At 50.2% G+C, this 26,955-nt stretch overlaps 1 protein-coding gene across 1 annotated transcript in view; it reads right to left on the bottom strand.

The window, feature by feature from the left end:
- Positions 1-6,918: 6,918 nt before the first annotated feature.
- Positions 6,919-26,955, bottom strand: part of NCAPG (non-SMC condensin I complex subunit G) — a 246,325-nt gene continuing 226,288 nt past the window's right edge. The window contains exons 19-21 of the mRNA XM_075333625.1: positions 21,509-21,580; positions 21,352-21,421; positions 6,919-7,147 (exon numbers count right to left, since the gene is read on the bottom strand). Coding sequence (XP_075189740.1) covers positions 7,027-7,147; positions 21,352-21,421; positions 21,509-21,580 — 263 coding nt within the window. The 3' untranslated portion in view covers positions 6,919-7,026. The remainder of the gene's footprint in view (positions 7,148-21,351; positions 21,422-21,508; positions 21,581-26,955) is intronic.

Below are 26,955 nucleotides of genomic sequence, written 5' to 3'. Positions count from 1 at the left end.
CGGATATGGTGGATGCTGTGGCTTCCACCCACAGCAGAATCCGCCGGACTTCCTGGAAGGCTTGCCGACTGCGTGTTCCGCCTTGGTGGTTGATGTATGCCACCGCTGTGGAGTTGTCCGACTGAATTCGGATCGGTTTGCCTTCCAGCCATGGCTGGAACGCCTTTAGGGCAAGATACACTGCCCTTATCTCCAGAACATTGATCTGCAGGGAGGACTCTGGCTGAGTCCAGGTACCCTGGGCCCTGTGGTGGAGAAAGACCGCTCCCCACCCTGACAGACTCGCGTCCGTCGTGACCACCGCCCAGGATGGTGGTAGGAAGGATTTCCCCTTTGACAATGAAGTGGGAAGAAGCCACCACCGAAGAGAGGCTTTGGCTGCCTGAGAAAGGGAGATGTTCCTGTCGAGGGACGTCGACTTCCTGTCCCACTTGCGGAGAATGTCCCATTGAAGTGGACGCAGATGAAACTGCGCAAAAGGAACTGCCTCCATTGCTGCCACCATCTTCCCTAGGAAGTGCATGAGGCGCCTCAAGGGGTGTGACTGGCCTTGAAGGAGAGATTGCACCCCTGTCTGTAGTGAACGCTGTTTGTCCAGCGGAAGCTTCACTATCGCTGAAAGAGTATGAAACTCCATGCCGAGATATGTCAGTGATTGGGCCGGTGTCAGATTTGACTTTGTGAAATTGATGATCCACCCGAATCTCTGGAGTGTCTCCAGAGCAATGTCCAGGCTGTGTTGGCATGCCACTCGAGAGGGTGCCTTGACAAGCAGATCGTCTAAGTAAGGGATCACCGAGTGTCCCTGAGAGTGTAGGACTGCTACCACTGCTGCCATGACCTTGGTGAAGACCCGTGGTGCTGTCGCCAGGCCGAAAGGCAGTGCCACGAACTGAAGGTGTTCGTCCCCTATGGCGAAACGCAGGAAGCGCTGATGCTCTGGTGCAATCGGTACGTGGAGATAAGCATCTTTAATGTCGATTGATGCTAGGAAATCTCCTTGGGACATTGAGGCGATGACGGAGCGGAGCGATTCCATCCGGAACCGCCTGGTTTTTACGTGTTTGTTGAGCAGTTTTAGGTCCAGAACGGGATGGAAAGATCCGTCCTTTTTTGGCACCACAAACAAGTTGGAGTAAAAACCGTGACCCTGTTGCTGAAGAGGAACAGGGATCACCACTCCTTCTGCCTTCAGAGTGCACACTGCCTGAAGAAGAGCATCGGCTCGCTCGGGAGGCGGAGATGTTCTGAAGAAACGAGTCGGAGGACGAGAGCTGAGCTCTATCCTGTAACCGTGAGACAGAATGTCTCTCACCCAACGGTCTTGTACCTGTGGCAGCCAGGTGTCGCAAAAGCGGCAGAGCCTGCCACCGACCGAGGATGCGGTGTTAAGAGGCCGAAAGTCATGAGGAGGCCGCTTTGGGAGCGGTTCCTCCGGCGGTCTTTTTAGGACGTGACTTAGACCGCCATGAATCGGAGTTCGTCTGACCCTTCTGTGGCCTGTTGGACGAGGAGAATTGAGACCTGCCCGCGGGCCGAAAGGACCGAAACCTCGATTGTACCTTCCGTTGTTGAGGTCTCTTTGGTTTGGGCTGGGGTAAGGATGAGTCCTTTCCCTTGGATTGTTTAATGATTTCATCCAATCGCTCACCAAACAGGCGGTCGCCAGAAAATGGCAACCCGGTTAAGAACTTTTTGGAAGCAGAGTCTGCCTTCCATTCACGTAGCCACATGGCCCTGCGGACTGCCACCGAATTGGCGGAAGCTACCGCCGTACGGCTCGTAGAGTCCAGGACAGCATTAATGGCGTAGGACGCAAACGCCGACGCCTGAGAGGTTAATGACACCACCTGCGGAGCAGAGGCACGTGTGACTGCATTAATCTGCGAGTGACAAGCTGAGATAGCTTGGAGCGCCCATACGGCTGCGAATGCCGGAGCAAAGGACGCGCCGATAGCCTCAGATGGATTTCAACAAGAGCTCTATCTGTCTGTCAGTGGCATCTTTGAGTGAAGCCCCATCTTCCACTGCAACTATGGATCTAGCCGCCAGTCTGGAGACTGGAGGATCCACCTTGGGACACTGAGCCCAACCCTTGACAACGTCAGGGGGGAAGGGGTAACGTGTGTCCTTAAGGCGCTTAGAAAAACGCTTATCTGGACAAGCTCGGTGTTTCTGGACTGCCTCTCTAAAGTCGGAGTGATCCAGAAACGTACTCATTGTACGCTTGGGAAACCTAAAACGGAATTTCTCCTGCTGAGAAGCTGACTCCTCAATTGGAGGAGCTGGGGGAGAAAGATCCAACACCTGATTGATGGACGCTATAAGGTCGTTCACTATGGCGTCCCCTTCTGGTGTATCTAGGTTGAGAGCGGCTTCAGGGTCAGAGTCCTGATCTGCCACCTCCGCTTCATCCTCTAGAGAGTCCTCCTGCTGAGACCCTGAGCAGTGTGATGAAGTCGAGGGAAGCTCCCAGCGAGCCCGCTTAGGCGGTCTGGGACTGCGGTCCGTGTCAGAGACCTCACCTTGGGACCTATGAGTCACCCCAGGAGCACTTTGCTGCTCCAACCGAGGGGGGCCTGGGGTCAAAGATTCAACAGTGCCCGGGGCCTGTGTTACCGGCCTGGACTGCAAGGCTTCTAGGATCTTAGCAGACCATTTATCCATAGTCTCAGAAAGTTTGTCAGCGAATACTGCAAACTCCGTCCCTGTCACCTGGACAGTGGCAGCCGGTGTTTCTACCTGGGCCGAGGGTCCCACTAGTGGCTGAGGCTCCGGCTGAGTAAGTGCCACAGGTGCCGAGCATTGCACACAATGAGGGTAGGTGGAACCTGCAGGTAGCATAGCCACACATGAGGTACAGGTTGCAAAGTAAGCCTGTGCTTTGGCACCCTTGCTATTTGCGGACGACATGCTGTTGTCTCCTCTGAGTACAATCCGGGAGGGTATATAGCCAAAAACCAACAGTGCGACCGGACAGAGTAAATGTATAGCATATAAACCTATATATATACACACTTCGGCACCCAGGGGGGCCAGCACCTAGAAACAGGTGAGGCTTACCGACCGCCCAAAGCGGTTGTGTGACCACCAGATTCCCTGCCTGGATCTCCCAGAGCAGTTTGTCTCTCCTCTCCAGCTTCAGAAGTGCTGACAGGAATGGCTGCCGGCGTTCTGTGAGGAGGAGGGGTCCGTGGGCGTGCCCAAGAAAGTGCGGGAATCTGGTGCCCCACGGTGCTCAGTGAGGGGGGAGGAGGATACAAAGTATGCTCCAGCCCTCAGCGCTGACGTCCAGTGCAGCGTCCCTCCCTTCCCCTGACTGGCAGGCCCGGGGGCGGGAATATGCGGTACTAGGCTGCAGAAGCCGGGGACTAGAGTTATAAGCGCGGCCGGCAAACAAGCGCAGTCAGCGCGGTAGTCCCGGCGCACTAACACACCCAGCAGTGCTGCAGCGTGTATGACACAAGCGCTCCATGCGCCGTCCCCAAGGGGACACAGAGTACCTCACAGTAGCAGGGCCTTGTCCCTGACGATACCCAGCTCCTGTCCAGCAGATTCCCCAGGGGCTGCGGAGGGAGCACGGTCCCAGTGCCTGGAGACCGATTAGGATCCCACTTCACCCAGAGCCCTGCAGGGATGGGGAAGGAAAACAGCATGTTGGCTCCTGCCTATGTACCCGCAATGGGTACCTCAACCTTAACCGCACCGCCGACCAGAGTGGGGTGAGAAGGGAGCATGCCGGGGGCCCTATATGGGCCCACTTTTCTTCCATCCGATATAGTCAGCAGCTGCTGCTGACTAAATTGTGGAGCTATGCGTGCATGTGTGCCTCCTTCGCACAAAGCATAAAAACTGAGGAGCCCGTGATGCACGGTGGGGTGTATAGGCAGAAGGGGAGGGGCTTTACACTTTTAAGTGTAATACTTTGTGTGGCCTCCGGAGGCAGAAGCTATACACCCAATTGTCTGGGTCTCCCAATGGAGCGAAAAAGAAAGCAACTTTGGCAAAATCAATTACTGCCAGAGGATGCGTTTAGAACTGCACCTAGCTCGACGCATCGTGGACACAGCCTCACTTATCTTTGGGAGGCAGAATAAAAAAAAATAAACAGGTCATGAGTTTCTTTTATTATGCAGTTTACCATGTGTTCTAAGTGATAAGGCAGCTTAAGGCTATGTGCGCTGCGTCTAGCACTGTAGCGTAAATGAGTCCCCTGCACAATCTATGAAGATTGTGCATCCCTGCGCACAATGCTTTTTTGAACGCAGCGTTTTCAGAGTTAAAAATGTGACAAAATCTCTGCGTTCAAAAATGCAGAATGTTACTTCTTTCGTGCGCTTTGGATGCTGCTCCCACTCTGTCTATGGGAGAGACAGCATCCTGATCGCATGAAATCGGCATCTATTCTGCAGACACACTGCATTACGCAGTGTTTCTGCAGCGATTTGAAGCGCACATGCAATGCCAAATTGCTGCAGAATTTGCAGTATGGACACAACACAACGTGCGCACATAGCCTTAGTCTTCTGCTCAATTGCAGTTATAGCAGATTTATATAGTTTTTTTATGTTTGGCTAGATGAGAGAGCCAAAGGTTTGGTTTTCGTACCACAGACTTCACAAAAAAAAACCTACAGTTGGAGTTCAAGTGCTTTACATATGAAAACCACTCGCTGTGCTTGGGTACACTCAGTGCTCCGCTCAATGTGAGCCGTTTGCAATGTTTGAACAGCTCGCACTGGGGGTAACAGCATGATCGGATGTAGTGTGCAAAAAAACAAAAAAAAATAAAAAATCGCTGTTTATTTACTTTCACTTACAGATTAGTAATGGGGGGGGGGATCTTAGACACCTTGAATTACTAATCTAGGGGTTAGTGGCAGCTGTGAGATGCCATTAACCCCTTATTACCCCGATTGCCACTGCACCTGGACAAGTGGGAAGAGCCGATTAAAGCGCCAGGCTTGTTGCATCTTATGATGGGACAATCCTGGGAGGCTGCAGGCTGCTATTTTTAGGCTGGGGGGCTGCCTAATAACTATAGGCCTCCCCAGTCTGAGAATACCAGTCCCCAGCAGTAGGGCTTTATGATGGCTGGATATTAAATTGGGGGGACCGCCCGCAGTTCTTTTTAAATTATTTATTTAATTTATAAAAAAAGCCACATGTGGTTCCTCTTATTTTGATTCACAGCCAAGATTTTTTTTTAAATTTACTTTTACTATTCGATAGACGCACATAGCGTCTGTGATTGGAAGCAGTCGGCTGACACTCAGGGTGGAGGCGCGTCTGACTGCCCCCAATCACAGATGCCGGTGGGCGGGGAAAGCAGAGCATATGTATGAAAGTAAATGAGCGGCCGTGGGAGCAGTTATAGCTGCACCGGAGCCTCGGTAAGTATAAAGCGCTTGCTTCTATTCCTTCTACCACCATTTTTAAAATCGCCAGATTTTTATCTCCATAGACTTGTATTGTCAAAGGCATCCGACCAGATAATTGGGATCAATCCTGGTCGTAACCAGTTTTTTGGGTTTTTTTTAACCCTAGGTAGACCTGTCCGTCCCGGTTATCTGAGAGTCCATCCATCACTACTCTTAACTACTGCAGTTAATCTGTGACAGCAGTATTTATGGCTCAAGTCCTGGGGGCGTTCTGTTCTAACCAACCATCAGTGTAATTCAGGGGGGTCCAGGTGTGCTGGAGATGCCAGTCATGACAGTAATCCTGTGAATGTCAGTCTGTTAGGGTTCATACAATACTGTGGTATTGCTGTATACAGCAGAAGTGATTAGATGAACGCAGGTTCAAGCCCCCTAAAGGAACTAAAATACAGAAAAAAAAAAAAAAAAGTGTTTAAACAAATCTAAAAAAAAATAAAAATCATACAGACGTTTGAAGCAACCTTCTTTTCCATATATGTGGTACCTCTATGTTCGTAACAGTCTGATTAAAATTACAGTGTATACAGTGAATGTACGGTGAGCCGGCATTCATAGGAAGTCATCGATATACAGAGCACTGCTAATGCACCGCTCTTTACAGCATAAGCAATAGCATGATTGCAGCTTCAAAAGCCCTAAGGGGACTTTGGTTGCAGAAATTTATGCACAATTTCTTCATCTCTTGGCAGATATAACAAAATACTCAACATGTTCACAACCTAAATATTTGGTATCTACGTACTCTTTCTGACCTGTGGAATCATACTGCCAGGTCAATTTTACATATAGTGAACATGGTAAACAAAAAAAAACAAAAAAAAAATTGTGGAATTGCACTTTTTGTTGTAATTTCTCCATACTTTTTTTTTCCCGTTTTACAGTACAATACATGAAAAAATTAATTGTTTCATTCAAAAGCGCAACTCTCCCCACAAAAAACAAGTCCTCATATGGCTAATTTGACAGAGCGATAAAAAGTTAAGGCTCTTGGACGAAGAGGCGGAAAAAAAAAAAAAAACGCTCGGTGGTGGTGGAGTTAAAATCACTTCTAGGTATATGCGCACATTAAGCATATGTTGCACTTTTGTCCTGTATTTTTTGTGAATGTGAATGAAATTCCTGAGCTCTCATGCTTGTATGTCAATTTTTTTCACCGTTTTTAACCCATTCTACTGCATGGGAAAAAAATGCAAGTAAAAAAATACGGCAAAAAAAGCCTGTTTTTTTATGCAGCATTCTTCCTGGGAAAGATGATTTGGTGCAGAAATATCTGCAGCACATATGTAATGAATGCCAGGAATTCAGATGAGTGTTTCTAGATTATAAGCATTTCTGACGATGTAAAGTTTGGAACTGGAAACATTGGGGTCCGCACTGACTGTGAAGCGTGGGGGTGTGAACATTCAGCCTTGGCAGAATTCTTGAAAGATTAAAACGTCAACTGTTAGTAATGTCTTATGATATATCTAAGAAAAATCTAAAGCAGACGGACTGTTTTATTGTGGTACAATAGTTACATTGTGAATACATATATAGGTCTCTGGATACAAAATGTTTCTTCTATGTCTACAGAAATATTACACGGATCATTTTGCCTCTTCGTTGAGAAGCTTGGAGAGGTTCATTTTCGTTTTCTCCATGGCTATGCTTTTAGCTCTTCGTGATGGCCTTGTAGAAACAGTAACAGGCTCTGCCTCTTTATCCTCCCTGCAAAACATTTACACAGACGAGTTACATCAGGATACTGTGGTGGCATTTTCTATGGGAGAATTATAGACAGCGGGAAGCGTGAGCGACACCTTTATGACCCGTGGCCTCAAGAACGTGGCTCCATCAATGTGATACTTTTGTATGGAGCCATAATATGGCTTCTATTTAAAGCACCACTCAAGCATTTTTTTTCACTACTAAAAAAGGTTTCACTAATGTCTGTTCCCTGCTCTGATACTATACTTACCACCCACCGCCTTCTGCCATTTCTGGCACCGTTCCGTTCCCATACTGACTGACCTGAAGTCATAGCTAGCAGCCACAAGCTATCGATGCGCGCCTGTAATTGCTAATTGTTGTCCAATGCATAGTTGCAAAAATATATAAATAAATAAAAAATGTAGATGTTTGTCCGCCGGGCTCCATGGCCAATCGGGCCTTGCAATTTTCACTATCATTTACAACGTGGCTTAAAGGGAACCTGTCACCAGAATTTTCGCTATTAAACTAAAAGACTCCCCTTCTGCAGCTCCTGGGCTGCATTCTAGAAGGTTCATCTTGCTACTGGCCCCCCTTTCAGACCTAACAACTTTATAAACTATTACCTTTTGCTATGGTAATGAGGTTTGCTGGCCCCGGGGGCGGGCTGTATTTTGTCTGTTATCCCCCCTCCTGCCGCTGTTCGCCAATCCCCAGTGGTCATTTACATAGATGAGGCCTCCGTCCTCATCTTCCGCAGTGCTCCGGGAGTCTCGCGCATGCGCAGTGGCACTATCACGCGACTGAGCACTGCTTTCAAATCGTGAGCGCCGGTGATGTTATTGCGCAGGCGCGAGATTATGGGCGGCGCTGTGAATGTCATTACCAGCGTCATCCAAGTACCCGCCCATAATCTCACGCCTGCACTACATCACCGGCGCTCACGTTTTGAAAACAGTGCTCAGACCCGCGATAGTGCCACTGCGCATGCGCGAGACTCCCGGAGCACTGCAGAAGAGGAGGACGGCGGCCTCATCTATGGAAATGAACACTGGTGGACAGCGAACAGCGACAGGAGGGGAGATAACAGACGAAATACAGCCCCGCCCACGGGGCCAGCAAACCTCATTACCATAGCAAAAGGTAATATTTTATAAAGTGTTTATTTAGGTCTGAAAGGGGGGCCAGTAGCAAGATGAACCTTTCTAGAATGTAGCCCAGGAGCTGCAGAAGGGGATTCTTTTAGTTTAATAGCGAAAATCCTGGTGACAGGTTCCCTTTAAATTTTAGCAGAAATCATCTTTAGCTCATGGCTGGAGCAGATGTGTTTATTCTGCTGCATGGAGAAGATACACCCGAGGACTTTTCATGGCTAGTGTATAAAATACTAATCTTGATAAATACCTCCCATGGCTCCGAATTATATGATATGGAATAGACTGGGGCGAATGCACGCTGAGCGCACAAGGACACAAAAAAAAAACAAAACATAAATCATAAGCTTTTTTTTTTTATTGTGTCCCTGAACCCCGTCTAATACTTCTATACGTTATTAAATTGTACATGAAATGATATTTTTATTCTAAATTGTGAAATTGATACTAAAGGCCTTATTCCAGCTTTTGTCATAGATGCTCTAGACAATAGCTGGGTCTCTATAGCCTACTTTTACAAGTAACAATCCAGTAAGTCAATTTTTAAAAAGCCTTCCCATGTGACTTAGGATAAGAATGAACTATGTGCAGACAAGTGTTTCAGGGTTGTTGCCCCTCATTAGTGCAAAGCAAAACAGGTTAGCTCGGTGAAAGGCCTTTGACAAACGGATTTTTGTGTACTCACCGTAAAACCGTTTTCTCTTAGCCATCACTGGGGGACACAGGACCATGGGTGTTATGCTGCCTATCCATAGGAGGACACTAAGGAGATGCAAAAGCATAGCTCCTCCTCTGCAGTATACACCCCCTGGCCGGGCCAGGCAGCCTCAGTTTTAGTACACAAGCAGTAGGAGAAAAACCAGTAAAAACTTCTCAACAGAGGAACATGAGAAAAGAAGAGTCATAACCAAATAAGGTACTGAGAGAACCAAGGCTCAACAGGGCAACAGGTTGGGTGCTGTGTCCCCCAATGATGGCCAATAGAAAACGATTTTACGGTGAGTACACAAAAATCCGTTTCTCTGACGCCTCATTGGGGGACACAGGACCATGGGACGTCCTAAAGCAGTCCATGGGTGGGAAACATAAAAGAAGACAACACAACCGAAGGACTAGGAACCAGTCCCAGACAGCCAGGAGCGCCTACTGAGAGAGGTGTTCTACTGCCGTTTGCAGAATTTTCCTACCCAGATTTGCCTCAGTTGAAACCTGGGTATGGACTCTGTAATGCTTTGAAAATGTATGTAGGCTAGACCAGGTCGCAGCCTTACACACCTGTTCCACTGAAGCCTGATGCCGAATGGCCCACGAAGCGCCAACTGCTCGCATGGAATGAGCCCGCAGCCCACTAGGAATGGGCTTGAGTTGCAAGCGGTAGACTTCCTGGATCGCAGAGCGAATCCAGCGAGCCAGAGTCGCCTTTGAAGCTGCCTGTCCCTTCTTAGGCCCCTAAGGAATGACGAACAAAGAGTCCGATTTCCTAAAGGGGGCTGTCCTGGATATGTAATATCTGAGAGCTCTGACTAGGTCTAACGAATGCAGAGACCTTTCCACCCTATGAACCGGGTGTGGATAAAAGGAAGGCAAAACAATGTCCTCATTCAAATGAAACGGGGTAAGAACTTTTGGAAGGAAATCCGGAAGGGGGCGCAGAACCACCTTGTCCTGGTGAAAGATCAGAAAAGGCTTGCGGCAAGAGAGTGCTGCTAGCTTCGAAACCCGTCTGATGGACGTAATTGCCACCAGGAATGTTACCTTCCAGGACAGAAGAGCAAGGGAGGATTCCTTGAGGGGTTCAAAGGGAGACCTCTGGAGACCGTCCAGAACGAGGTTGAGGTCCCATGGTTCCAGCGGCCGTTTGTACGGGGGAACTAGATGGGAAACGCCCTGGAGGAAGGTCTTGACTTGCGGTTTTTGAGCCAGGCGGCATTGGTAGAAGATTGAGAGCGCTGAGACCTGCCCTTTAAAGGGAACAGAGAGCCAACCCCGCTTGCAAGCCAGACTGTAGAAAGTCGAGAATTCTGGGGATGGCCAGAGGCATAGGCTGGACGTTAGTTTCCCTGCACCAGGAAAGGAAGATTTTCCACGTACGGTGGTAAATGCGGGATGAAGCAGGCTTTCAAGAGCTGATCATGGTGGAAATAACCGCGGGGGAGAATCCCGCTCTTGTTAATACCCAGGTCTCAATGGCCATGCCATCAGCTTCAGGGCTCTGGAGTTCTGATGGGAAATGGGCCCTTGGGTCAGCAAGTCTGGGATGTCTGGAAGGCGCCACGGTGCGTCTGTGAGCATTTGTACTAATTCGGCGTACCAGGCGCACCTGGGCCAGTCCGGTGCTATCAGTATCACCGGGACTCCCTCTGCCTTGATCTTCCTGATTACCCGCGGCAGCAGGGGTAGAGGTGGAAATATGTAAGGCAGGCGGAATTGGTGCCAGGAGCAGACTAGAGCATCCGCGCCGATGGACTGCGGGTCTCGTGACCTGGCTATGAACGCAGGTACCTTTGCATTCAACCTTGAGGACATTAGGTCCACGTCTGGTGTGCCCCAGCAAGTGCAGATGTGTAGAAACACATCTGGGTGGAGAGACCATTCTCCGGCGGCCAGGCCTTGGCGACTTAGAAAGTCTGCTGCCCAGTTCTCTACCCACGGTATGTGTACCGCTGATATCACTGATCCCGACGATTCGGCCCAGCTGAGGATCTTGTGGGCCTCGAGATAAGCCGCTTTGCTGCGGGTGCCCCCCTGCCGATTGATATAGGCTACAGCTGTCGCATTGTCCGATTGGACTCGAATCGGACGACCTGCTAGCAGAGGGCAGAACGTTCTGAGCGCGAGGAAGATCGCGTGGAGTTCCAGGATGTTTATGGGTAGGAAAGACTCCTGGGGCGTCCAACGTCCTTGAGCAGTGTGGTGCCGGTACACTGCTCCCCAGCCTAGGAGGCTGGCGTCCGTGGTCAGGACCAGCCAGTTCACTGGGAGAAAAGATCTCCCCTTCGATACGGATGATGACCGAAGCCCCCAGCGGAGTGCGTACCTGACTGAAGGCGTCAGGTGAAGATGTCTGTCCAGGGAGAAGGGGCTCTTGTCCCAGGCCGCTAGAAGGGCTAGCTGCAGGGGGCGGAGGTGTAGTTGAGCAAAGGGTACTGCTTCCATAGCTGCCACCATCCTGCCAAGCACTTTCATGCTGAATCAAATGGAGCGAGATGGAGGAGGTAGAAGGCAGCGTACCACTCGTTGAAGAGCGATCACCTTGTCCTGAGGGTGAAGGATCAAGCCCCGACGGGTGTCCAGGGACATGCCCAGGAAGGTGATGGTTCGTGATGGGATCGGGGATGATTTGTCCAGATTCACTAGCCACCCTAAGCGGGATAGGGTGTCCACAGTGATCTGTACGCTGGTTGAGCAGTCGCGGAAGGAGGGGGGCCTTGATGAGGAGGTCGTCCAAGTAAGGGAGAACGACTACTTTCCTGGCGTGAAGGACGCTCATGGCGGCCGCCATGACTTTGGTGAAGACCCTTGGTGCGGTGGCAAGGCCAAAGGGTAGAGGTACGAATTGAAAGTGAGAGTCCTGAATTGCGAAGCGGAGGAACTTTTGGTGATCTGGGGCGATGGGTATGTGCAGGTACACATCCTTGATTGCTATGGAGGCGAGGAATTCCCCTTCGACCATGGATGCAATAATGGACCTTAGGGACTCCATTCTGAATCTCCGTACGTGCACATGTTTGTTTAGGTGTTTGAGGTCCAGGATGGGTCGAACTGACCCATCCTTTTTGGGGACCACAAAGAGGTTGGAATAAAACCCCCCGAACTTCTCGTCGTCTGGGACAGGTATTATCACTCCTGCTGTCGACCTCCTACAATGAGTGTGTCTTCCGGGGCGCCGAAGGAGTCATGAGGGGGGAAAACGTCGTGGCCGAGTCTCCCTAGTCCTGGACTGTTTCGGTCTAGGCTGCCATGACGAAGTGGGTTTCGGGGAGAGCTGAGAAGGTCGGTCCCTGCATTGTCCGCGGCTGGTGGCAGGGACAGCACGGGATGTCGACCAACCAAATGAGTTCCGAAAGGAGCGGAACGAGGACTGTGGACGTCTGGTGAAGGACGTCCTGGACTTCAGCTGGGGGAGGGAGGTACTCTTTCCTCCCGTGGCGTCAGAAATGAGCTTGTCCAGACGTTCGCCAAACAATCGGTCTGGAAAAAAGGGAAGGCCCGTGAGACACTTCTTGGAGGCAGAGTCCGCTCGCCATTGTTGGAGCCAGAGAGCTCTACGGATGGCTATGGTATTTGAGGCGGCAAACGCTGCGCAGGTAGCAGCGTCCATGGAGGCCTGCATGAGGTACTCCGCCGCAGCGGCAATTTGAGCTGTTACCTCTGTGAAGGTATGAGTGAACTGGGATTCCTCAAGCGAAGTGTTAAGGGATTCTGCCCAGACCGAGATCGCCTTTGCGACCCACACAGCGGCAAAGGAGGGCGAGAGGGTGGAACCCGCAGCCTCAAAAGCAGAGCAGGCGAGGTGCTCCACCTGTCTGTCTGTCGGGTCCTTGATGGAGGAACCATCGGGTAAAGACAGGAGCGTCTTTGTGGTAAGGCGGGAGACCGGGGAAGGGGGGGGTCGACCGAGGGTGGATCGGCCCAGCTCTTAGGGGCAGGTGAGGCAAAAGGGTACCGGGACTTCATGAGTTTTCGGTTACCGAAGCGCCTGTCAGGCTTCTCCCTTTGCTTTGTGAGGATATCCTGAAACTCTGGGTGATCAGCGAAAACCTTTTGGGGTTTCCTTGCCATCTTAAAGGAGACCGCATGGTCAGTGGTAGTGGATGGGGGATCCTCCACATGCAGAGTTTGGTTGATTGCTGCTATAAGGGAGTCTGATTGCAGTTTGATCATCTGGGGAGGCCGAAACCAAGGAATCCTCTTGGTATAAACAGCATTCTCCCTCCTCCAGCTCTTCAGAAGCCGTGGAGCGTGTGGGAGAGCCTGCCCTGTGTGCTCCCGAGGGAGAGGCCTCTGGAGACACCCAGCCGTGTGCTCTTTTCCTGATCCCTGCAACCAGTGAAGCATGTGCCCGGATTACCTCAGAAGGATCCTCCATAGGGGTATCCTCAGGCTGCGTTCCGTCCAGGGACCCAGAAGGGTGTGGAGGACGACATTGCATAGCCAGCACCAGGTTCTGTGACAGTTTTTCCATGGATTGGGACAGAAACTGTGCCCATTCCGGTTGGCTGGGAGCCCTAGGCTCTGGGCTGACTGTTGCGGCGGTGGTGGCAGGGGGGTCTTGGGGGGCTATAGGGGCACAGGACTCACAGAGAGAAGAGGTGTGTTTACGTGGTAGCTCAGTGTGGCAGGCAGTGCAGGCTGAATAATAGACTATGTGGGCCTTAGCACTCTTAGTGCCCTTAGAATTTTGCATGTTCCTAATAGGAGTATGCCAGGAGGGGGATCAATGCTCAGCAGAGCTACAAGTGAAGCAAGCACCTCACCAGAATCAGCCGATGGCCCTGTCCTCAGGAAGGATTAAGCTCTATGGAGATCTTCGCACGCTTTCCTGGGGGGCGGGGCTTAGCGCGGCCGCGGGGCTTAGCGCTAAAGAGAGCGCGAAGATTAAGTCAGTGTGCCGCCCACCCCCCCCCCCCCCCGCTGTGGGTAATACAGGACTTCCTCCCTCCTCCAGCCAGCAAGCTAGAGAAAAGTTAACACTGTGTGTGCAGGATCCTTGGGGCTCTCTTCCTTGCACTCAGCAAGGGACTTTCTCATAATAAATACTGTAAATGTCCTGGGAGCCTTCCCTGCAGCGTCTTTTCTCTCTTTGTCTGGGAAACCAGTCAGGGGGGATCTCACCTTAAAACACTGCTTCAGTCCAGGTAGTGAAAATAGCAGAGTCAGCTTGCTGTGTCCGGTCACACCGGTGCCATATTCAACTCAGAGCCTGCAAAGAGGGGCTGAGGAATTGGGCTATAGGGGCACAGGCCTCTACCCTGGGCTTTGGAAAATCGGTGTCTGTGGAACCCGTCGTCCAGCCCAGGATCCAGCGTTGCAGGAGGGGGTACGTGGAGGCGACACTCTACGCTCCCACCCGTTGATGGTAGTGGGAGATCGGTCCCAAAAGGAAACTGTCGCCCTCAAAAGAAGGGAATTTTGTTACTTACCGTAAATTCCTTTTCTTCTAGCTCTTATTGGGAGACCCAGACGATTGGGGTATAGCTACTGCCCTCCGGAGGCCACACAAAGCACTACACTAAAAAGTGCAAGGCCCCTCCCCTTCTGGCTATACCCCCCCGTGGTATCACGGGTTCTCCAGTTTTAGTGCCAAAGCAAGAAGGAGGAAGCCAATAACTGGTTTAAACAAATTAACTCCGAATAACGTCGGAGAACTGAAAAACCGTTCAACATGAACAACATGTGTACCCGCAAACAACAAAAAAATCCCGAAGGACAACAGGGCGGGTGCTGGGTCTCCCAATAAGAGCTAGAAGAAAAGGAATTTACAATAAGTAACAAAATTCCCTTCTTCTTCAGCGCTCTATTGGGAGACCCAGACGATTGGGACGTCCAAAAGCTGTCCCTGGGTGGGTAAAGAGATACCTCATGTTAGAGCTGCAAAACAGCCCTCCCCTACGGGGGTGTCACTGCCGCCTGCAGGACTCTTCTACCTAAGCTGGCATCCGCCGAAGCATAGGTATGCACCTGATAATGCTTGGTGAAAGTGTGCAGACTCGACCAGGTAGCTGCCTGGCACACTTGTTGAGCCGAAGCCTGGTGTCGTAATGCCCAGGACGCACCCACGGCTCTGGTTGAGTGGGCTTTTAGCCCTGAAGGAACCGGAAGCCCCGCAGAACGGTAGGCCTCTAGAATTGGTTCTTTGATCCATCGAGCCAGGGTGGCTTTAGAAGCCTGCAACCCCTTGCGCGGACCAGCGACAAGGACAAAAAGTGCATCGGAACGGCGCATGGGCGCCGTGCGGGAAATGTAGATTCTGAGTGCTCTCACCAGATCTAGCAAACGTAAGTCCTTTTCATACCGGTGAACCGGATGAGGACAAAAGGAAGGCAAGGATATATCCTGATTAAGATGAAACGAGGATACGACCTTAGGGAGAAACTCCGGAATGGGGCGCAGCACTACCTTGTCCTGGTGGAACACCAGGAAGGGAGCCTTGGATGACAGAGCTGCCAGCTCCGACACTCGCCGAAGCGATGTGATCGCAACAAGAAACGCCACTTTCTGTGACAGGCGAGAAAAGGAAACTTCCTTCAGAGGCTCGAAAGGCGGCTTCTGGAGAGCAACTAGTACCCTGTTCAGATCCCATGGATCTAACGGCCGCCTGTACGGGGGCACAATATGACAGACCCCCTGCAGGAACGTGCGCACCTTAGGAAGACGTGCTAGACGCTTCTGAAAAAACACGGATAGTGCCGAGACTTGCCCTTTAAGGGAGCTGAGCGACAAGCCCTTTTCCAACCCCGATTGCAGGAAGGAAAGAAAGGTGGGCAATGCAAATGGCCAAGGGGATACTCTCTGTGCAGAGCACCAGGATAAGAAAATCTTCCACGTTCTGTGGTAGATCTTAGCCGACGTAGACTTCCTAGCTTGTCTCATTGTGGCTACGACTCCTTGAGATAATCCTGCGGACGCTAGGATCCAGGACTCAATGGCCACACAGTCAGGTTCAGGGCCGCAGAATTCTGATGGAAAAACGGCCCTTGGGACAGTAAGTCTGGTCGGTCTGGCAGTGACCACGGTCGACCGACCGTGAGATGCCACAGATCCGGATACCACGATCTCCTCGGCCAGTCTGGGGCGACGAGTATGACGCGGCTGCAATCGGATCTGATCTTGCGTAACACTCTGGGCAAGAGTGCCAGAGGTGGGAAGACGTATGGGAGCCGGAACTGCGACCAATCTTGAACTAATGCGTCTGCCGCCAGAGCTCTTTGATCGCGCGACCTCGCCATGAATGCCGGGACCTTGTTGTTGTGCCGGGACGCCATTAGGTCGACGTCCGGCACTCCCCATCGGCGACAGATTTCCTGAAACACGTCCGGGTGAAGGGACCACTCCCCTGCGTCCATGCCCTGGCGACTGAGGAAGTCTGCTTCCCAATTTTCTACGCCTGGGATGTGAACCGCGGATATGGTGGATGCTGTGTCCTCCACCCACATTAGAATGCGCCGGACTTCTTGGAACGCTTGCCGACTGCGCGTCCCTCCTTGGTGGTTGATGTATGCCACCGCTGTGGAGTTGTCCGACTGGATTCGGATCTGCTTTCCTTCCAGCCACTGTTGGAAGGCCAGTAGGGCAAGATACACTGCCCTGATTTCCAGAACATTGATCTGAAGGGTGGACTCCTGCGGAGTCCACGTCCCCTGGGCCCTGTGGTGGAGAAACACTGCTCCCCACCCTGACAGACTCGCATCTGTCGTGACCACTGCCCAGGCTGGGGGCAGGAAGGATCTTCCCTGAGACAATGAGGTGGGAAGGAGCCACCATTGTAGAGAGTCCTTGGCCGTCTGGGAAAGAGAGACTTTCCTGTCCAGGGACGTTGACTTCCCGTCCCATTGGCGGAGAATGTCCCATTGAAGTGGGCGCAGATGAAACTGCGCAAAGGGAACTGCTTCCATGGCTGCCACCATCTTCCCGAGGAAGTGCATGAGGCGCCGTAAGGGGTGCGACTGGCCTTGAAGGAGGGATTGCACCCCTGTCTGTAGGGACCGCTGCTTGTTCAGCGGAAGCTTCACTCTCGCTGCTCGAGTATGAAACTCCATGCCAAGATACGTTAGCGACTGTGACGGTGACAGATTCGACTTTGGAAAGTTGATGATCCATCCGAACGTCTGTAGAGTCTCCAGCGTAGCATGTAGACTGAGTTGGCATGCCTCTTGAGAGGGTGCCTTGACAAGTAGATCGTCTAGGTAAGGGATCACCGAGTGTCCCTGAGAGTGCAAGACTGCTACCACCGCCGCCATGACCTTGGTGAAGACCCGGGGGGCTGTCGCCAGACCGAATGGCAGAGCTACGAACTGAAGATGGTCGTTTCCTATCACAAAACGTAGAAAACGTTGATGTTCTGTAGCAATTGGCACGTGGAGATAAGCATCTTTGATGTCTATTGAGGCAAGGAAGTCTCCTTGAGACATTGAGGCAACGACAGAGCGGAGGGTTTCCATCCGGAACCGTCTGGCGTGCACATGTTTGTTGAGCAGCTTTAGATCCAGAACAGGACGGAACGAGCCGTCCTTTTTTGGAACCACAAAGAGATTGGAGTAAAACCCTCGCCCTTGTTCCTGAGGCGGTACAGGAACCACTACTCCTTCCGCTTTTAGGGAGTCCACCGCCTGCAGCAGGGCATCTGCTCGGTCTGGATGTGGGGAGGTTCTGAAGAACCGAGCTGGAGGACGAGACCTGAACTCGATTCTGTACCCGCGAGACAAAATGTTTGTCACCCACCGGTCTTTGACCTGTGACATCCAAATGTCGGAAAAGCGGGAGAGCCTGCCCCCGACCGGAGATGCGGAGGGGGGGGGCTGGAAGTCATGAGGTAGCCGCTTTGGAAGCGGTTCCTCCATTTGCTTTCTTGGGGCGTGCGTGAGCCCGCCAGGAATCTGAGACTCTTTGCGTCCTCTGCGTCCCTTTGGACGAGGAGAATTGTGTCTTGCCCGAACCTCGAAAGGACTGAAACCTCTGCTGCCATTTTTTCTGCTGAGGTTTGCTTGATCTGGGCTGGGGTAAGGAAGAGTCTTTACCCTTGGACTGTTTAATGATGTCAGCCAATGGCTCGCCAAACAGTCTATCTCTAGATAGAGGCAAGCTGGTTAAACATTTTTTGGAACCAGCATCTGCTTTCCAGTCCTTTAACCACAAGGCTCTGCGCAAAACTACCGAATTGGCGGACGCCATTGAGGTGCGGCTGGTAGATTCTAGGACCGCATTGATAGCGTAAGACGCAAACGCAGACATCTGCGAGGTAAGGGACGCCACTTGCGGCACCGCTGGATGTATGATAGCATCCACTTTTGCTAAACCAGCTGAAATAGCTTGGAGCGCCCATACGGCTGCGAATGCTGGAGCAAACGACGCGCCGATAGCTTCATAGACAGATTTTAACCAAAGGTCCATCTGTCTGTCATTGGCATCCTTAAGTGAAGCGCCATCCTCCACTGCAACTATGGATCTAGCTGCAAGTTTGGAAATCGGGGGGTCTACTTTTGGACACTGGGTCCAGCGCTTGACCACATCAGGGGGGAAAGGAAAACGTGTATCCTTAGAACGTTTAGAGAAACGCCTTTCTGGATGAGCGTCGTGTTTCTGGATTGACTCTCTGAAGTCAGAGTGATCCAAGAAAGCACTCAATTTACGCTTGGGATAGAGGAAACGAAACTTCTCCTGCTCTGCAGCTGCCTCCTCTGCAGAAGGAGCTGGGGGAGAAATATCCAACAGACTATTGATGGCTGAGATAAGCTCGTTTACCATGGCGTCCCCATCAGGGGTATCCAGATTGAGAGGGGTTCCAGGATAAGACTCCTGATCACTCTCTTCAGACGCATCACAGGGCGACTGATTGCGCTGAGACCCTGAGCAGTGTGATGACGTTGAGGGTCTTTCCCAGCGAGCTCGCTTAGGGTGGCTGGGGCTATCATCTGAGTCATAATACTCAGCCTGGGAAGCCGGGGACCCCCTTGCAGTCTGGATTAATTCCAACTGAGGGGGATTAGAGGACAGAGACCTCGCCGTGTCCATAGACTGAGCCCCAGTCATGGATTGCAAAGTTTCAAGGATTTTTGCCATAGTCACAGACATTCCATCAGCAAAAACTGCAAAGTCTGTCCCTGACACCGGGGCAGGACTTACAAGCGTCTCAGCCTGGGTCACTACCCCTCCGGATTCCGGCTGGCGAAGCAGCACCGGATCTGAGCATTGCACACAATGGGGGTCTTTGGAACCTGCTGGTAGAGCAGCCCCACATGCAGCACACGCAGTGTACACAGCCCTAGCCTTGGCAGCCTTGCGTTTTGTGGATGACATGTTGCTGCCTCCTCAGAGCGATCTGGGGTATCCAGCCAGGAAGCGACCTCACAGTGCAAGAAATAAATATATCTATATATCTGGTAGACAGTACACCAATACACAGTGAGGCACTAGAGGGGCCAGCACTGAAATGCCGCTTACCGCCCGCTTAAGAGCGGGTGTGTGGTCGCCAAAAGCCCCCTAGTCCAGGTCTCCCAGAGCCTTGCGTCCTTCCTCCAGCCAGACTGCATGTAATGGCTGCCGGCGTCCTGAGAGAGGAGGGGGGGCGGGCCCTGGGCGTTCCTGACTAAGAGCGGGAAGCCTGCTTCCCTCTGTGCCTAGTGAGAGGGCTGGAGCATGTAAATCAGGCTCCAGCCCTCGTCGCTGCTGCGAAACAGCGTCTCTCCCCTACCCTGATTGACAGGGTGGGGGCGGGAACGAAGCGGAGCTAGGCCGCAAAAAGCCGGGGACTAAAGTTATAAACGCCGCCGCCGTAAAAGCGCGGTCGGCGTGTCCCCGGCGCACCACAAGTCACAGCAGCGCCGCCCGATCCAGTGGGGGTCGGCGCTGCGTTCCCACAACACAAAGTCCCCCAGTAAACTGTAGGAACACTAACTCCAACGTTACGGTCCCCGGCGCACTACAACACCCAGCCAGCCCGGAGTGTGTCTGTGCCTGCCGGGGACACAGAGTACCTGTATGATGCAGGGCCATGTCCCTGATTGTACTCCTGCTCCGTATCCATCAGGTGCTATGGGTCTGTGGATGGAGCCCGGCGTCAGAGCTTAGAGGCCGGCAGGATCCCACTTCCACAGAGCCCTACAAGGGGATGTGGAAGGAAAACAGCATGTGGGGCTCCAGCCCCTGTACCAGAAATAGGTACCTCAACCTTACAACACCATCCACGGGTGAGAAGGGAGCATGCTGGGGGCCCTATATGGGCCCTCTTTTCTTCCATCCGAAATAGTCAGCAGCTACTGCTGACTAAAATCTGTGGAGCCATGCGTGGATGTCTGACCTCCTTCGCACAAAGCTTGAAAACTGGAGAACCCGTGATACCACGGGGGGGTATAGCCAGAAGGGGAGGGGCCTTGCACTTTTTAGTGTAGTGCTTTGTGTGGCCTCCGGAGGGCAGTAGCTATACCCCAATCGTCTGGGTCTCCCAATAGAGCGCTGAAGAAAATAACAAACCTTGAAATGAAGTGCCTCCTACAGACACTAAGCTAAAACTGAGGTTGCCTGGCCCGGCCAAAGGGTGTATACTGCAGAGGAGCTATGCTCTTGCATCTACTTAGTGTCCTCCTATGGATAGGCAGCATAACACCCATGGTCCTGTGTCCCCCAATGAGGCGTCAGAGAAAGGAGTTTTAAGAAGTAATGTTTCTTCCTCTGGGGAAGAGCTGGTATTGGCCCATGCAATACTCCCCTTCGAAATTAAATATGCAACTTGCATAGATACAATATGCCAGAATCAATTTCCTCATCTTTCTTGAAGGGAACTTGTCACCAAATTTTGTCCTTCTAAACTAAAAGTAGCACCTTAAGCAGCGCCTGTGCTGCGTTCTATAAAGGTGCATGTTACCCCCTACCCCCCTGTAGACCCCACAAATACCTTTATAACATCTCCTGCCCTGTTTGTAAATTATCCAGTCCGATGGGTGTCCTTATCTGCGCCTGTCTCTCCTTTCGCCGTCGTCCTGCGCTGATTGATGTGGATGGCGCCTCAATCCTCCTGCGCTGATTGATGTGGATGGCGCCTAGAACGCCATCCACGTAGGTGGGCAAAATCTCCATATTCCCTGCACAAACCAGCTAGTTGTCTGTGCAGGTGCGAGATTTTGAGGCATTTGTGGGGTCTACAGGGGGGGGGGGGGGGGGTAACATGCACCTTTATAGAATGCAGCACAGGCGCTAGTTTTAGTTGAGAATGACACATTTTGGTGACAGGTTCCCTTTAAAACTTCATTTAAAACATTACTACTGAAAGAAATATAAGTGGAATAAACGGAATCCTTGATTTGAGGGATGATTGGTAAACCAGACGGAGCATGCGACATCTGCCTCACATACCCTTCAGTCGCAGGATCTGCAGATCTGCTGCTCTTCTTCCTTGTACTTGTAGAAGCAGCTTTTTTACGACCTGCAGAATGTAACAGTAACATTAGGATGTAACCTGCACGCTCGGAGACACTTCATCAAGGACTTGGGTGCTATACGTTACACATACCCCCTCTGGTTGATTTGCTTTTCACAGACTTTGGTTCATCAAACACTTCATTGTTGTCATCATTCTGATTACCTAAAGGGACAACAAAAAGAAAAAGCAAATATACACTGAGAACAGGCTAACTTCTAAACACTAAAAGCTCATATCCATTTTTTTTTTTTTCAATGGATATAGTACCGGTACGTACTGTTTAGAACTACTAAATTTGACGGAGATGCAGCTCCTGAGTGCTCCCCCTTCCTTCTGGGACGGTACATTATAGAGCCTCCTTTCCATATCAGGGGCTGTGGCTTACTTTTGGTTCTTTAAAAGAGAATCTGTCAGCAGGTTTTTGCTACCTCATCTGAAAGCATGATATATAAACACAGAAAAGGGAGTATTTACGTGCAATTAAATGATAATAAAATTATAAATAGTTCCAAATACATTAAAAGGACAAAAAGAAGCATGGATCAAGGAAAAATACATACATAAGGTCCCCGAAAAACACCCCAACCACTAGTATAAAAATTATCAAAAAAGAATAACCGTATATAACAGTGGTGTCGCAAAATACTGCGGCTGCAGTGCAGAAGGAGGGGCTATATCTATAGAATTCATAAATGAATATGTTACGATAGCCACTTCTAACAAAAACCGCCAGAGGAAGATACTGTATACAGAGCCACGTTAAAGAAGGTATAAGGGAGATGGAAAAGTTACCCCATACATATGAACCAGGGCGGAAAAAGCCAGCAGAGTTTGCTTACCAGCGGGTGAGTGGTTGAGCTGGTCCCCTCTGGCTGGTCCCCTTCAATCACTCACCCGCTGGTAAGCAAACTCTGCTGGCTATCATAACATAACATATTCATTTATGAATTCTATGGATATAGCCCCTTCTGCACTGCACTTTACATAGCCACAGTATTTTGCGACACCATTGTTATATACGGTTATTCTTTTTTGATGAAATTTTTTTTTTACTAGCGGTTGGGGCGTTTTTCAGGGACTTTATGTGCGTATTTTTCCTTGATCCATGCTTCTTTTTGTCCTTTTAATGTATTTGGAACTATTTATAATAAAATTATCATTTAACTGCACGTAAATACTCCCTTTTCTGTGTTTATATATCGGTCTTTTGGAGTGTGCTGTCTGGGACATTCTGGTGGGTTAAATCATACCCCTTAGGCTGCTTTCACACTACGTTTTTTTATCATGCGTCATGAACGTTTTTTTGCTGTAAAAATGGATCCTGCTTTTACAAAGAAAACCGCATGCAAACGCATGTGTTATTTTGCAGGATCCTGTCACTGGATGTTTAGGGGCGGGCATTGGAGTCATGTGATCGGGAGTGAGGGGAACTGAACGTGACAGACTGGGAGCTGGCATCCGACAGCTGCGGAGGCTCGTAACCAAGGTAAACATCGGGTAACTTGCTTGGATACCCGATATTTACCTTGGTTACGAGCATCCGCAGCTGTTAGTAGCCGGGATCCCTGCTCCCGAAACCAAGGTAAACATCGGGTAACTTGTTTGGTTACCAGATATTTACCTTGGTTACGAGTGTCCGCAGCTCTCAGGCGGGGGAGAGAGAGGGGGAGAGAGAGACTGATCACGCGAGGCTAGTTTCTGGGCATGCTCAGTAGAGCAAGCAGGATCCTGTGTATCAGCATGCCAGCATTCACATACGTTTGCGTGCAGTATAGTCAGGATCCAGAAATTTGCAGTATTTGGACGCAGCTCAAAAACGCTAGAAGTAGCGTTTTTGAAAAAAGTTAAAAAACTGCAAGTCGCTGGATCCTCACTATAACGCACGCAAACGCAGGTGAACGCATGTGGACGCGAGTCCATTGCAAATGCATTGAAATGAAAACGCATTTGCACTGGATCCGTTTTTGCATTACAAAAAACGTTCAGGACGCATGTTAAAAAAAACGTAGTGTGAAAGCAGCCTAACCAGTATGACCCTTTTGAGGCCTAAGGTTTAACCATGAGGCTCCTTGTTTGGATACTCATCTGAAAGCAGCATGATGTAGTCAAAGAGGCCCTGAATCCAATGATGTATCACTTAAATTACTGGGTGCAGCTATTCTCACACAAAGATTTTATACTTTTAGCAAAGCAGCATAGCTTAAACAGCTAACCCCCGCCCACACAAGGCTCTCAGTGTACATTTCTATAGGCAGAAGCTGCTAATCACAGAGGGGAGTGGATTCGGACTAGAGCTCACATGCTCTTCAGTACCACTAATCATTAAGCTACTGAAGCCTAAACTAACATTGCAGGTAAACAAATACACACTGTGATAAGAGACACAGAGCTGAAACCTTTGTGTTAACCCCTGCAGCATGCAGTCTTCAGATTACACAGCAGAAACCTGCTGAACGATTCCCTTTAATATAAGCCAGCCCCTTATAAAGCCTCCTTTCTAAGTCACAGGTCAGGGGGCGCGGTTTGCTTTTGGCTTCTAATACCAGCCAACTCCAACTCCATAATTAAACATCTTTCCCACAGTCACAGATCAGGGGGTGTGACTGGCTCCTTGCTGGTTATGCAAGGTATTCCTGAGACCAAGCCTGGTGTCAATCCAGGAGAAGACAGAAACAGAGTTCTCAAACAATCAACTTTGTAATATATTTTATTTTAACGTGCTATTAGTTTATGAAATAAAAATTAAAATGACGGTTACTCTTTAACAGATATGGACAGATTTTCTAAATGAGGCCTCCATAAATGAGGCCAGGAGGAAAATGATCAGACTCTGAGAAGCTGTAGTGGTGATCACACTGCATGTTCTCACTTTCTTCAATAAATAGTCAGACAGCCCATTATTATTCCCCATGTTTGTAGGCATTAACCCCTTCAGCCCCCGGGCATTTTCAGTTTTGTTTTGTTTTTTTTTACTCTCTTTCTTCAGAGCGCCGTAACTTTATTTTTCCGTCAATCTTGTCATACGAGGGCTTGGTTTTTTTTTGCGGGAGGAGTTGTAGTTTTAAATGAAACTATAAGTTTTACCATATAGTGTACTGGAAAACAGCAAAAAAATTTCAAGTGTGCAAAAACTGCAAAAAAAAGTGTGATTGCACAAAGGTTTTTGGGATATCTGTCGCTGTGATGCCTGAGGTTGGTGCGAGTTTGGAGACACCAAACATGAATAGGTTTACTTGTATCTAAGGGGTTAAAAAAAATTCACAAGCTTCTCCAAAAAAAAAGTGGCACACGAATTGCGCCATTTTCCGAAACCCGTAGCGTTGTCATTTTTCGGGATCTATGGCTCAGTGACTTACTATTCTTTGCGTCTCGAGCTGAGGTTTTTAACAGTACCATTTTTGCGCAGATGCTACATTTTGATCGCCTGTTATTGCACTTTGCACAAAATTTGCGGCAACCATAAAACGTAATTTTGGCGTTTGGAATTTTTTGCCGCTATGCCATTTAACACTCAGATTAATTGATTCTATACTTTGATAGATCAGGCATTTCTGAACGCGGTGATACCAAATATTTTATATATATTTAACCCTTTAATGTTCAATGAGGCGAAAGGGGGGTGATTTAAACTTTTAGGTTTTGTTTTTTTTTTTAATTTTTAAAAATTTTTTTTTTTTTTAATTATTTTACTAGGTCCCTTAGGGGGCTATATGGATCAGCAGTCGGATCGCTCTTCCATATCTCCAGATCACAGCTACAGAGCTTAGATCTGCAGATATGGTGCTTTACTTTCAATGCCGGCACTATGGCGGCATTGAAAGAAAGTGACTCATGTTAGCTACAGGCGTCATCACATGACCCTGTGCTACCATGGCAACCACCGGAAGTCACGTGATCATGTCACAAGACGTCCGATGCGGGCAGGGTAAGTAATCATAATGGTGGCGTACATAAACATCTCACTGCCAGATTTTGGCAGCGAGATGTAAGGGATTAATAGTTGCGGGTGTAACGTGATTCCACTGGTGACTAGCAGGCACACGTCAGCTGTTGAAATCAGCTGATATGTGTGTGGATCACCGCGGCCTGCCCACGGCAGGGGGCGGGAATTAACCTTACACGATCCATGACGTACCCGGTACGTCATGGGTTGGTAAGGGGTTAAAAAAATAAATAAATAAAACCCCCGAAAACCCCACAAACTTATATTCCCATCCCGTGCCAGCGCCGTTCCAGTGGTGTGGAGCTCATATTCCTGGAGCTCACCCGAGGTTGTTTGGGGGCAGGCTTGCATGCCTCAGGTGAGCCCCAGGAATGTGAGCTCCAACACCACTGGAACAGTGCTGGCATGGGATGGGAGTATAAGCTTTTTTTATTTTAATGGGGGCAAACATGGAGAATGAGAAGGGATCGGCCGACTGGTGGACAACACCTTTAAAGGACAGAGAGGGGCAGCTTTCTGCTTTTAACTTCAGCCAAAGTAAAATATGATTCTCGCTACTTCAAGATACACTGTCCTCTAAGCAGCAGCAGTTGACGTGTGATGTGCAAGTACTGTACAGTGGAGTATCTCTGCGATGCAGCAGGTACCCAGAGTCCTCTTCTTGTAAAATGCAAACCTCCAATAAAACTTAAAAGGGGTTATCCGGCTTCTTTGACCTTTTTTTTTTATTTCCCTATTGGGCTACATTGGGGCAGGTAAGTAGATAGAGACCACTTACCTGCTCTGCTGTCAGCCTTTCTCCCCCGGCTCAGAGTGGTCATGTGACCGCTCCTGCCGCGATTTTGCTGCTTCCGGTCATTTCATGTCAACATGGGCAGGGCCATGTTGACATGCAAATGTGGAACAGCATGTCGCCTCCCTGCTGGGCGGGTACAGTGCGTGAGTCCCCGCCCCCTGCCCCCTTCCCCCTCCCACACATTCCCCCGCACCTCTTTTACTCTCCAGTAACCTCCCCCTGCACTGCTGTGGGGTCCGTGACCTGGGGGCGGGGCCTGGCGGCGGCTGACGTGGTGTCAGCGCCAGCACCGGGCCCCCTGCTCAGGATCACACATTCAAATGTACCGGCGTCACAGATCACAGATGCCGGTACATTTGAAAGTGCTGATGAGAAGCAGCGCAGCGCTGCTTCTCATCACTGTCCCTCCGGCTGTCTGTGCTCTCTTCAGCACAGCGGTGACGTCACTACTGTGCTGATATGTCCAGAGCACAGACAGCTGGCGAACGTGCAGGAGCGGCAGGGACCGAGGACGGGTGAGTATGTACTCCCTACATGTGTTCCCTATGGGGGGGGTGCAGAGCCATATGTGTGCGTGTGCAGAGCCATATGTGTGCGTGTGCAGAGCCATATGTGTGCGTGTGCAGAGCCATATGTGTGCTTGTGCAGAGCCATATGTGTGCGTGTGCAGAGCCATATGTGTGCGTGTGCAGAGCCATATGTGTTCGTGTGCAGAGCCATATGTGTTCGTGTGCAGAGCCATATGTGTTCGTGTGCAGAGCCATATGTGTGCTTGTGCAGAGCCATATGTGTGCGGTA

The sequence above is a fragment of the Anomaloglossus baeobatrachus genome, chromosome 1, assembly GCF_048569485.1.
Source record: "Anomaloglossus baeobatrachus isolate aAnoBae1 chromosome 1, aAnoBae1.hap1, whole genome shotgun sequence".
NCBI classification, from domain to species: domain Eukaryota; kingdom Metazoa; phylum Chordata; class Amphibia; order Anura; family Aromobatidae; genus Anomaloglossus; species Anomaloglossus baeobatrachus.
The sequence above is the reverse complement of the archived record's forward strand: the minus strand, read 5'-3'. Positions and strand labels throughout refer to the sequence as shown.